Here is a 12965-nt window from a genome sequence, read left to right on the forward strand (position 1 = left end):
ATCTTCATGTTTGATTGGTGATTTAGCGTGTGGATTGTCTACTTCTTTGATGAAAACTCTCACCGTTGGGACTTATATAGGTTTCTCATATTTTCTTGCACCATTTGTGAGGGATTTAATTTTCCTTTTATGGGGTTTCTTATACTCAAGGTATGATTTACATTCTGGAATTCATGGTTCAATTGGAAACCACGATGACATATCAACGTGTGTAGGACCCTTGATTTTGTATTATTTACATTCCTGCCATTGCCAAAAAGCATGGGCTACAGAGACAAAGAGAGGGAGATAGGCGGGGGATGGCAGGGAGGGTAAGGGAGAGGGAGGAGTGAGGTTGCCATAAAAAGGGGTTATGGTTGATTTTTTCTCCTCAAATCAAGGGTTGGTGTCGGGATTGAGGGATGTGTCAAAATTGCCAATAGAAGCCTAAATTAATGGGTAGCTGTCGGTGATTGAGAGATTGAGAGGGAGAAAATTGGGGGAGGTTGTCACTGTAGATAGAGTGAGGGATTTTGTGAGGATTACATTGACTTATTGACTGGGAACACAATACAAGACATGCTTCCGGTAAACCGCCTCTGTCGTTTTCCTCCTCTCGCCTTCGTCTACCTCCTCTCCCCTTCTTCATCTCCCTCCTCCTCCTCTCTCTCTCTCTCTATGGAATCGATCGATCTTCAAAGAGGATTAAAAGATTTGAAATGGTGTGCTTCTTCTACTGTGATTCTGTGTTTTTTATTTTTCTGGGTTTGGCTTCTTCTGTTATTCCACTACTAATTTACAAAAATAATGAATTTTGTACATTTTGTTATATTTCATTGCAATATCAAATAGAGTTGGTATTTTAAAATCTCACTGCAATTTTTTTTGTTATATTGTTGGTGGGTATCTTTAATTATGCCCTGAAGGAGGAAGGCAAAGAGGACAGACCTGGGTTTGGGGCATAAAATGGATCTTTAGATTTCTGTGAAAGTACTTTGTGCCTTTTTGCTATTGGTGCTGAGCGTTCATGAATATTTATGCTTTAATATAGCTGTTACAGGAGCAAGTTGTTTAGTTAAAATCCTAAGAAGATTAGGGTAAAACATTCCGGTTGTCTCATTATTGATAGTTTGAATTTCTGCAATCTCTAAGATATATTTGGGATAGTTTCATAGTGATATACATCAGGGTTCAAGAAAAACTTTGCTGCACTGCACTATAGGAGTATCTGGTTGATGAAATTTTTCTGATTTAAGCATTTAGCTCCTCGGCTGCATTAAATCAGTATTTAAAGAAATTTTTGTCTGAGAATGCATTGATAGAATTTTTTTTGCCCAAAAGTTAACTCACGGGGCTTCCTGTGAGTTAGTCTTAGCTTTTTATTTAAATTTTTTTTGGAATTATTATCATTTTTTTCTCTCTGCTGCTGTTTTGGATTTTTTTTAATGATTTTTATGCGATGTTCATCTGTGTAGGCACTCAAATTAGTGTTTTGGAGTGCATCTTGACCAGACCACCACAAAAGAGAAAACGGAAACCAAAATCAGAGCCATCAAAACAAACAAATGCTGGTATGTCCTAAAAAGGGTTGGTTTGTGCACTTTCAAAGAATATATGGAAGAAGAGAATATTGATCATGGTGTAGAATGTGATGGTAATGTGGTTGAAAAAAGATAAAATATTGCACGAAAAGATCTCAGAGCTCATTGACGAAAATATGCAGCACCGGGCTGAGTTGATAAGGAGAAACAAGGAGAATAGTGAAACAATTGAGTGGCTTTTATCCCAGGTGCATAAGCTAACGGATGAGAACAAAATTTTGAGGATTAATCTGGGAATCCATAAGGATACTACTGATCATACAATTACAATCCATAAGGATGCTACTGATTATACAATTACAAGGCAAAACAAGCCTCAGTTTTCAAAGTCAGTCCATGGGGCCATCTTTCCTTGGAAGGCTCACTGGATGCCTAGAACTTGGATCTTAATTAGCTACTCTTCAACTTTAGTAGGTAGCGTTATAAGTTTTCAAATGTATCTGTTTACATGCTTTCATAATACATGTGAAGATTCCAAGTCAATTATAACATATTTCATTTTTTAATTTTATGAGTATAGAAAAGGAACTTAATGCTTCATTATTTTGATCTTGCAGCTGAAGCCAAGTCTGGATAGAGAGAAAGATCTCATGGCAGGAATCATGGACTTGATGAAGGTGAGGTTAACAAAGTGTGCTTTAGCACCAAGATTAGAATCTGGGTGTTCTGAGTTTTGTTTTGTTGTGATTTTTCTATAATCTAGATGCTGAAATACTTGGAGTTGGAATTAATAAGAATTGATTGAACATGGATTTTTTATTAGATTGGTATGGCCGACATAGTTAAGAAGTAGTTTAAGATGCAGTGATAAGGGAATTTCTTTAACTGAACATATTTGTTTTCGTGAGGTAGATAGAATCCTCTGTAATTTAATTAATTAGATTGAAATTTGGGGTCTGGATTCTTAAACTATGGTGGTTAATGTAGCTTTTTTGGTGAATTTTTCAAGTGGGGAAAAAGAGGTGGGTGTGGGATTTATATTGTTATTCTCAGTTGGTATATAAATATTTGAGTGTGCAAGAAATGGTTACCATACAAGAAATACAAGAACTGAAATTAGAAGGGGTAAGGGCAGTTTGCAGAGGGTTGGTTCGGGGATGGTAAAAGTTGCGTACGTGGCGAGATTAATGGTGGTGGTTTCGTCGGGGTGTAGTTCTCCGTGAAAAATGGTGACGGCGGTCGCCTTGCTATTTCTGTGCAGCGAGCACAACATCAAGAGAGAGAGAGAGAGAGAGGTGAGAGAGAGAGAGAGAGAGAGTAGTAGAGAGGGAGGGAGACATGAGGGTGGTGGTAAACTGGTGCCTCGAAGGAGTGGCGAGTGTGGTGGTGATGGTTTCTCGAACGGGAGATTTATGGTGTACTAGAGAACTTGACTCCTCTCTCAATCTGGTCTCTGGAGAAGAAAACCAAACATAGCTATGCATTAGCAAAATTTGAAATGAGGGTTTTTAATCTTTGGCATGATATTGTCTTTATTTGATCATTCTTTGAAAAACATTCTGATGGACATGTGAAATAAACTGAATGAAAACTTGGAGAAGAAGTTCTGATTTTTAATATCTTTAATTGGGGATTATTGTGATGCCCTTTGACAATTGAAATGTGAATGCATTATGTTGCTTAGAACACAAGTCAATATTTTTTAAACTGGAACAAAACTCCATTATCTAGACTTGAGTTTTGCTAAAATTGTTTTATAAATTTCATTATAGTTAACAAAAAATAAACTTATGAAATCTCAATTATGATTGTTCATGTGCCCTTACTGAGAAATGTGTTAGGTATGATGGATGCTATAGATAGAAAAATGTTGGCTTAAGGTTGGATTCCAGGTAAATATGTGCCATCCTGGATGATGGAATTGCATAGCATCCTAAGTTTCTATATTTTCTTGAACAGATTTACTGAAAATGTTTTTCAAGGATATTCAAAAATAACTTTAATCTTCAGACTTTCTCATTGTTGCAGTCTCTAATGCTTTAGTTAATCCTATTAGCCTATTGTTAGATCAATTAAAAGAGTGTTTTAGCCTTCTGTTAGTGTTTCGTCTTATATACTTTCTCATTGTTAGATCAGTTGTGATTCTGTGTGGTTCATGTTTCTGGGTGTAAAATTGTTCATACAATCTCACTTTTGCATCTAATTAGGGAGCCGAAAAGAAAATTTTTAACATTTTAAATCCTAATTATCTCTATTTCAGCCAATGCATATTTTTTCCACCTAAAAGTCTTTGATGCATGTCTTTTTTTTTTTTTTAAGTATTGAAACATACATTGTTTGAAATTTGTTGAGCACTTGAAACTTTACAAGTTAAGACTTGGAATTTTATGATATATGATAACTGTTTTGTATGTTTGTTGTTAATTAAGCACGTGGGATACAACTCGGTCTTAGACACTTAATTAAGATTTATCGTTTGAAATTAATGGGGCACAGGTTATTCTCATGATATTGGCTGCAAATGCTGCAGACTGATTACAGAAACCAACGCAGAAAAAGCTTTTCAGGTAACTTTTACATTTATAGCATTTCAGAATTCGCATAAATACCAGAAAACATCTTGAAAGACTACCATTTCAAGCGGATCTTTTCTTTCATGTGGAAACCAAGCTTCCTTTTTCTTAACTCATTCTACTAAAACTTCAAATTATGTTCAATTTGTTGATTGGCTGTTAGCACTTAAGTTGATCTATTTATTTCCAATGTACCCTTTTTTATGCATGAGTGCTTTTCTGTTGCATGTTTAGAAGATGAATGCATCAATTCTTAGGTAACCTTCTTTTTGTTCTGTGATGTAGGACAGAGTAGGACAACGGAAATTAGATTGTTTAGCGGAAGTGAAAAGACATAAAACTTAAATTGAAACATCATTTCCATTTATGCTTCTGTTTTATAGGACTGGGGGGGGGGGGGGGGGGATAAAAACAGTATATTTTGTTGTTGCATGTTTCATTAATTCAAACTTTCAAATATACGCTCTCTTCATTATGCACAGTATGTTGATGTGAACTGAATCTAAATAATTTGTCTTTCTGTCGAAAATATTCATAGTATGTCCTGTATTACAGTTTTAAAACCCACAGCAGTGCTTGGGCAATTTTATTTTCCCTCTCCCTATATGTAGTTTAATATAATTCAACGAGTTCAAAGAGAATGATCAGAATGAAGGTTTGTATTAGATCCGATGTGCTTCCTCTTTCTATGCATTTTGGTTCAAATTAGGGTTTTAGGTTGAAACCCGAAACAAAAAGAGAATAAAGTTTTCAGGATCTTCGGATTTTGTGTTTCGATGAGAGGAAAAAATGAGAAATTTGTTAAGAAACGTTGTGGTCGGATTTTGCATGTTTACCGTTTTCAAGGTACGGTGTTCATCAATCTTAACTTTAAATTTGTTTCTCAATTTTTTTTGTAGTTTTGGATTTGTAAAAACCCTCGATTGAATCGGGTGCTGGTATGGTCCCTTACAGGAGAAAAAAGTTTCATTTTTTTCCCCTTAAAATTTTAGTTTTTGTTAATTTTTTTTTCTTCACAAGGGAACTTAGGTGGTAGCTGTATTACTAATTAGCTACAGAATTTATATATTCTTATGAGTACGGTATGGGTGCAGGTTTGCTATGTTGCTTTTTGGGATGAAATTACTTTAAATACAGAGGAAAATTTGATTGATATTATTGGGTTGTATGCAGAAATCTAAGTTTTACCTATTTTGATAATGCTTGGTTTTTGTGTATTGAGTTGCATAGACAGTTCATAGGTTTGGTTCCATATTTATTCGGAGAAGAAAAACACAAAGAGGGCAATACAATAACCCTAGGATGATTATATATGGAATGAATTAAATCTATTAACGAATTATATTTTGGGTGGTGTTAGGAAGAAACGCCTACACTCCAAATATTTATGAATTGGATTCATTATAAAATAGGTAAATTGTATGCATTACTTCTTTTGGCACTAAATCTTTTGTTAAATTTTATTTTGCTGACTTTTAGTTTTTGACTTTCCTTTGGCAGGACTTTTAATTAAGCATGCATCTTTGGTGTAATATTATCATATTCTTGAGGTTTGAATTTTTTTACTCTTACTTTTGTGACCATTATATGTTTGCGTATCTATCTTTTGGGTTATCCATCAATTAAAAATTATTATGTGAGGATTTTGATTGTTGACTTATCATTGGTATATTTCAAGTGGTTTTTGATATTTTGATAGGTGTTGGAAATAAAAGATGAAATTGTTTTGCGCTCAACGCATAGTTAATCTTAAAATAGGGTTTATTAAATTGGTTTGATATATATAGGTGGTAACAAATTAATGATGTCAACTCCTACAAGGAAGAGGCTGATGAGAGACTTCGAGAGGCTGCAACAAGACCTGCCTGCGAGGATTAGTGGGGCGCCTCAGGATAACAATATAATGTTGTCGGCGAGGTTAGTTATTTTTTAGGCTTTGCTTCTACAAACGTGAACTCTTTACATGGAAACCGAATTTTATGTGAATTTTAATTGTTATATATCAAACTCCTCTGCACTGAACTCTATGTATTACAACAATTATAATTAGAACTTGGATGAAATGGGCTCCATCCAGCAAAACTCCTGCCCTAACAATAATAATTAGAACCAAATTTGATAATTTCTCATAGTTTAGGCCATTTGGCCAAGTCAGAATGAGAAACACAGATGTTTTCTTTATCTTATGCTATTTGTTTGGCTGTAAATCGTATGGAGTAAATCTCTTGGTGTCATTCTAAATAAACTGGAAATATGTCTCATGCAAAATTAATGTTGATGTTTATCAATGGAAATAAGTTTTGAAGTGATTACCTTTTTTTTATACAAGTTCTCTTCACAATGAAACCTATATTATAGTGTCACTTTTACTTGCTTTCGCACAGGGGGGTGTCTAGACATGTAATTGGCGTGTCATTACTCACTAAATCCTTTTTATCCTTATCCTCTATATTAATATCACCATTTTTTTGGGTGCTCATTGAGTGGTTTGGCAGGTAATAGATAAACGTTTTAATGCATTCATATAATGTTATTGCAGATCCGCTAAATTCTTCAAGAAGTCCGGTTTACAGAACTGAAGCTGTTTAAGCACAAGGTGTCCCAGTTTATAGATGAGGTATTATAAAATTTAAAAAGCGTCAATATTATCATTACTGATCCTTAACATTTAACTATCAAAGCTTGAGTTTATAATAATTAATTCTTCACTAATGATATGTTGTGATGGGGTTTAGTAATTTTCAGTATTCTTCAATTCTTTTTAATCTGCAAAATCAAATAACCCATGGAATTTATGGCATACAATTAGTTTCCTTTCAGTTGGGTTGAAATGATATTGATTGTGCTGTTATGAAGCTCCTTTTTATAGTTAGGTTGAAAATCATATTGATAGATTCTTTATTTGGTTGGTCCTATCTGTAACAAATGGGATTGTTTTGTTTGATGTTTGAATCAAAATTTGATCTTTTTTTGTGTGAAATTATGATGGAATCGCAAATTTGTGAGGTATATCTTAGATTATTGGTTGCATAGTCACCTTCCCACAACTATCACATTGTCTCTTGACTAGATGAATTTTTATAATTTCCAGGATCTATGGTTGCAATACTTTTGATGCATGCAATCAAGAGGATGCTACCACTCTTATGGAGCTTCTTTGGCATGGTAAGTTGAAGTTGCATATCATTTTTTTTTCGTTCACGAAATTCGTTATCTTGCTATCCTGGCAATTAGCAGTGTCTGACAACTGGTGAAGAATATGAATATATGTGTTGAAGTTTGAATTATACAAATGAAAGTGAACTTTAACAACTCTAACTTAGATTTTTTATTAATTTCTTTCATTTGTGTTCGACTATTTTACTTTTTTGGTATATAAGTACAACTAGAGATCGAAAACCACATAAATTACCTAACAGCCAAGAAATTGTTTGTGGTAGAACATAACATGATGTAAAGCTCAAATTTTGGGCACTTAGATATATGTTTTTTTTTTTCAATTACAATCAGTCAGCATGAAAGTTCAATTGGATTTGTTCTGGTCTCCAAGAATTTTTCTTTGTTTGGTTACCGATTAATTTATGTGGCGAGAGTTTAGTTTTTGCTTTTCTGCCTATGTATATGTGATTTGAAATGGACAGTTCGATTTTCTATATATAAATTTGTAGTCAAAGAGTTCGAAGGAGAGGTGAAATAGAAACAATGGGGGGAAGAGTGATGGAGTTGAGGAGTTGAGGAGTTGAGAGTTAATGAGGTATACTTGAATTTCTGTATGATGTCCTTGGTATTGGGAGATCATTGAGACTAACTATCTGGTTGATTAATCACGATGTCCTTGGTATTGGGAGATCATTGAGACTAACTATCTGGTTGATTAATCACTAATTTGAACTATTTGTGCTTGGAAAATTAGCTACTTAAACAAGTACTCAACACTTTCTATGTTTTTTTTATTAACTGCTGAAATAGGTGCCTGCCCTGCAGGACACATATTTTGCCTTCTTAACTACAAGGGCAAAATATGTGTGAACTGCATGTTGCTTATGTTTCTTATGGAAACAGAACTTTTTTGGCAACCATGTCTTTGTGATCAAGAACGTTTAGTTTCTTCCTACTAATTGTACAATGTCTTTACATGTCAACTTAGTGAAATGTATATAAAAGTCAAACTACTTATCTTATCGACCTCATTCACTCATGTGTCCCTCTGTTCATTCATGATTGTGTTGAATTTTTTCAGGTTAAATGTGTCTTATTCATGCAGTTACGCTTGAAACAGTGGTTCCCACTGCAACGCGTGGGCTTATTTTCTAGTAAAATCTAATTTCAATATATATCCAATACATATTTGGGATGTAGAGAACAAATATGGGAGATTGTCGTAAAAATAATTATTGAGTTGTGGCGTGAAAAATGAAGAATATTGAGTTATATAAAACCACTTTTAGTAATTTTTTGAATTTTTACCCATCAGAATAATAATTTTTTGAATTTTTACCCATCAGAATAATCTTGCCATTGATTTCAACATTATAACCAATGGAATGTCAGAATTGTGCCACGTCAGGGTTTTTGAACTTTTAGGGCGGCTGGATGGGCATATGCCTTTCCCCCAATAGGCCTCTCATTTTTCCAACGGTGGAGCAAAGTTTCTTTGGGCAAGAAGGCAGTTTTACCCGATTACAAGCACAATTGGGAACTGCTGGAGATGCTCTAAATGTTCAAATTGCCTTTACTCACTCTCTAGAAGGAAGGCCAAAGCAGATTTCTCTGAATAATAAGCTAGATGTAGTTCGAGATCTTCAATTGGAAAACTAAATTGCTATTGAATCGTTATTAATTAGATTCAGACCAAAGATCTCTCACATAAATATCACAAGACTGTACTAGGTTTTAAAGTTTTGTGTACTAATTATACACTCCAAAAATCGCCTTAAATTAGCTCATCATGAACACCTCAAATGCGTGGTGGAGGATAGTGCCAAAAAAAAAAAAAAGAGTGGTGGACCATGAATGTCAAAATGATCATCCCATTAAAAACTAATAATCAAGTTAAGTTTCGTATACTAATTATAGGGTGCGTTTGTTGCACCGGACTATCTCGGACTAGACTAACTTCAAGTACTAAGCTGGACTGCCTTAGATTAGATTAAGCTCGACTAACTTAATGAAGTGTTTGATACAATATCGGATTACGAGCAAAATAATGACCAAAAAAAAAAAAACCATGATTTGTAACAAAATATTATCATCCAATGAAAGTGAACCCCAACATGAAAGTTTCTGCAGAATTAACCAAATTCTTCAATTTGCTATCCCAGAAAAAGCAGAACTAAATGAAATCATGCAATTTGCTATCCCAGAAGAAGCAGAACTATTGAAATCATTCAATTTGTTCAACCACTCCAAATTGCTCAAAAGCTCTAATATCCCAAAAAAATCAAATCCTTCAATTTGGTATTTCACAGACAACTCACAAATCCAACCCAATTCACAGAATCATTTTCCTGATATATGAGAGTTCATCTCCTTCATAAGTCCTCTGTTTATTTTCTGCTCAAGTAGTTATTTGAAGATTTGTAGCCGAATAGCTCTTCAATAACAACAACAGATTCCTTCTCGACCTTCCATCAAATACTTTGAAATCCTCCGTAGTTGTAATCCTTCGAGACAAAACGCAGAGTGCCCAACCCAGAGCCATTTTTCCTGTTCAAAATTTAGAAACCCAATTAGGGATTCCACTAGGAAGGAAAACCGAATCCCAGAAAAAACGAATTGAATACCTAGAAAAATCCAATCCAAAATATAATCGATGTATAAACCCTAAAAAATCAATTCGAAAACCCAGAAAAAGGGAAAATACTTGCAAATCAAGTCTTGCAGACTTGGACATTTTAGATTCGTTTGAATCGTTTCTGTCAAACCCAGGTGCAGACTTGTGGGTTCTTGCAGACCTGGAAATTCTTGCAGACTTGGAGATCTTTTGGACAGACGAGAGGGAGGTGGGGAGAGACATAGCGGGAGGGCAAGTTCTCATGTTTAGGGCGAGGCGAAGCGAGGGGAAGCGGGGAAACGGGACTAGCAATCCCCTCATTTCCGGGGGCTCTCGCTAAGCCCAGCTAACGAAGGATTTAGTCGGCACGAGTCCGGCTTAATCCCATTAAACTCAATCCGGACTTGCACCAAACACAGAATAATAATCCTATCCAAATAGTCCAGTCCAGTGAAACTTAAGGTAGCCAAACAAACACTCCCATACAGTCCAAAAATGGCCTTACATTAGCTCATCATGAACTGGTGGAGGACAGTGCCAAAAAAAAAAAAAGATTGGGTGGACCATGAGTGCCAAAATGATCGTCCCATTAAAAACTAACAATCAAGCTTAGAGAGAGAGAGAGAGAGAGAGAGATGAGTACTGTAGAAGGGAAGACTGTGTGCGTAACAGGAGCCTCAGGTTACATAGCATCATGGTTGGTGAAGCTCTTATTGCAAAAGGGTTATACTGTCAAAGGCACCGTTCGAGACCCAAGTCAGTATTTCTTAACTTGCTCATATCATCTAATATAATTCTAAGTGTGGTTCTTCGAATCCAAAACTTTATGCAAAAAGACAGGACTTGCAGCTTTCGTTTGGATGCCAAGCTTTCGTTTGGTATATTAACTTATCATTTCTGCTTCTCATTGCTTAAGAAACTAATTTTAATTAGAAAGAAAATGAGGCAATTGGCATGTAATTTAGTAGATTAAGAGCCTTCGCCTTTGTACCCAGAACCTGTGTTCAAATCCCCTCCTCATAGTTTAATGTAAATTATCCTCTCTTTTGTCAAAAATAAAAAAATAAAAAAAAAACCTATAAAGAAAACGAGCCTGTCCCCTCCCCCCCCCTCTAATTAGTTTGAATTGCGGCATGAACTGAATGGAAGTTATGATATATTTCAGTAGTAGTCTCTGTTTTGTTCATAAATGGCCCTACTCTTAAACTAATTGATTTTTAATTTGGAAATTGTGTTAAAATAATACTACCGGTAAATCTATTTTTGGGCAACTTAATTGCCCACTTAAATCTCCCTAGTGCAGTCGATGTTTGTCATATGTGTACTTATTTTGTGTTTAAATTTAATCAGTTCACTAATCACTATTTCTGTTTGCATATGCATGCAGATGATTCAAAGAAAACAGAACACTTGCGCTCATTAGACGGAGCCAAAGAAAGGCTTCATTTGTTCAAAGCAGATTTATTAGAAGAAGGGTCTTTCGACGCCGTAGTTGATGGATGCCAAGGTGTTTTTCATACAGCGTCCCCTGTACTGCTTTCAGTTACTGACCCTCAGGTTCGTCGCCCTTTTACATCATGATTGCATAGTCCAGAAAAAAGAAATCTGAAAAGTCTAAAGCACTGTATTTAATTACTTTGGGAAAATTGGCTTACTTTCCAGAATTTTAATGTTAAATCTGGAACTATTTTAGGGAGAACTACTTGACCCTGCAGTGAAGGGAACACTTAATGTTCTACAATCATGCGCGAAATTTCGTAGCATCACGAGAGTGGTTTTAACATCTTCACTTGCTTCAGTAATGATGACTGGAGCCCCTCTGACCTCTGATGTGGTTTTGGATGAAACATGGTATTCGGATCCACTTTTTTGTGAGAAGGACAAGGCATGTATAAATGTTCCCGTGTTATCTTTCTTTGAGTTTTGCATTTTACTTCTCGTTAATTTATTATATTTCAATGTCAGTAGGGAAAATAATCTGATCTTGTTAGGTTAGCATGAACTGCAAGGTCATATGAACTTCTTTGTTTCTTTGTTCAGCAATGGTATTTGCTCTCAAAAACTTTAGCCGAGGAGACTGCCTGGAAATTTGCTAAAGGAAATGGGATTGACTTGGTGTCGTTGAATCCAGGGTTAACCATTGGTCCGCTCTTACAACCAACACTTAATTTCTCCGTCGAGCTGCTTCGGAACTTCATGAGTGGTATTTTCAGTTACTCAATTACTTCTTGGGTTAATAGCTAGTAAAACATCATCAACCAGTCCCTTCGTGTTTAAACAGTTGTCCTTGACTTGTGATGCAAGCAATTGATTGTGTTTTGTTTCTCCTTCTTGCTCAGGTACCCCAACAACTTTCAGTAATCCATTCGTTGACGTTAGAGATGTTGCCTCTGCTCATATTCAGGCTTTCGAAATTCCTTCAGCTAGTGGGAGATATTGTTTAGTTGGTCAAGTTGCTGACGACCTTGATACTCTAAAGATTTTACGGCAACTTTACCCGACTTTGACCCTTAATGAAGTTGTCAATCCCTCCGACTCAAAGTATAAAGTGTCCAAGGAGAAAGCAGAAGGTTTGGGAATCACTTTCCTTCCTCTGGAAACAAGTCTGAGGGACACTATTGAAAGCCTCAAGGAGAAGGGCTTCCTCAAGATTTAAACGCCTCAGTCTTCCTGCCGCATGTTAATCATGTGTAAAAATCACACTAAATAAAAGGTTCAACCTTTATATAAGGATTGAACACATATGCAACCTCTAGTGATGCTTTCAAGTATGAACAATAAAATGTAATGTAATCCTTGGTCTTGGTGGCACTTTAAACTCAATAATTTCATTATGAATAGTATGTTAACCCATTGAATTGGTGTCTTGAAAAGATGTCTCAACTCTGACTCTCCCACTCCAGTTGTCACTTTTCTTTTTGTTAATTAATAGGTCTCCAAATATTTTGCTCATGTTTAATCTTTTTTGCTTATAACAAAGGCACTTTGACAAGAACTCAAACCTCATTTGCTCGAAACTATTTGGTGAACATTGCCAACGTAATATTTGTAGAAATTTCTCCCTCTTGTTCTTTGGACTGCACCTTAAGTGTTTGATGA

At 35.4% G+C, this 12965-nt stretch overlaps 1 protein-coding gene and 2 long non-coding RNA genes across 4 annotated transcripts; 2 read left to right on the forward strand and 1 right to left on the reverse strand.

Annotated features, from left to right (window-relative positions):
- Window positions 1–475: 475 nt before the first annotated feature.
- On the forward strand, window positions 476–8559 carry LOC139190272 (uncharacterized). Of its 2 annotated transcripts, none has more exons than XR_011574366.1 (9): window positions 476–701; window positions 1455–1994; window positions 2138–2197; window positions 4017–4087; window positions 5594–5643; window positions 5881–6010; window positions 6633–6710; window positions 7185–7258; window positions 8334–8559. It is a non-coding gene; the product is annotated as an uncharacterized lncRNA (long non-coding RNA). The 2 variants fall into 2 exon arrangements; XR_011574367.1 differs by having other exon boundaries at window positions 479–701; window positions 1455–1550.
- An 814-nt stretch (window positions 8560–9373) lies between these two features.
- LOC103412858 (uncharacterized) lies at window positions 9374–10285 on the reverse strand. Its single transcript, XR_525817.4, has 2 exons — window positions 9957–10285; window positions 9374–9799 (listed from the first exon to the last, which is right to left on the reverse strand). It is a non-coding gene; the product is annotated as an uncharacterized lncRNA (long non-coding RNA).
- Window positions 10286–10396: 111 nt separating this feature from the next.
- LOC103418586 (phenylacetaldehyde reductase-like) lies at window positions 10397–12719 on the forward strand. Its single transcript, XM_029096558.2, has 5 exons — window positions 10397–10622; window positions 11254–11423; window positions 11560–11751; window positions 11907–12069; window positions 12206–12719. The coding sequence occupies exons 1-5, from the start codon at window positions 10502–10504 to the stop codon at window positions 12520–12522; spliced, it is 963 nt and encodes a 320-aa protein (XP_028952391.1). The 5' UTR covers window positions 10397–10501; the 3' UTR covers window positions 12523–12719.
- The last annotated feature ends 246 nt before the right edge of the window (window positions 12720–12965 follow it).

The sequence above is a fragment of the Malus domestica genome, chromosome 02, assembly GCF_042453785.1.
Source record: "Malus domestica chromosome 02, GDT2T_hap1".
NCBI classification, from domain to species: Eukaryota; Viridiplantae; Streptophyta; class Magnoliopsida; order Rosales; family Rosaceae; genus Malus; species Malus domestica.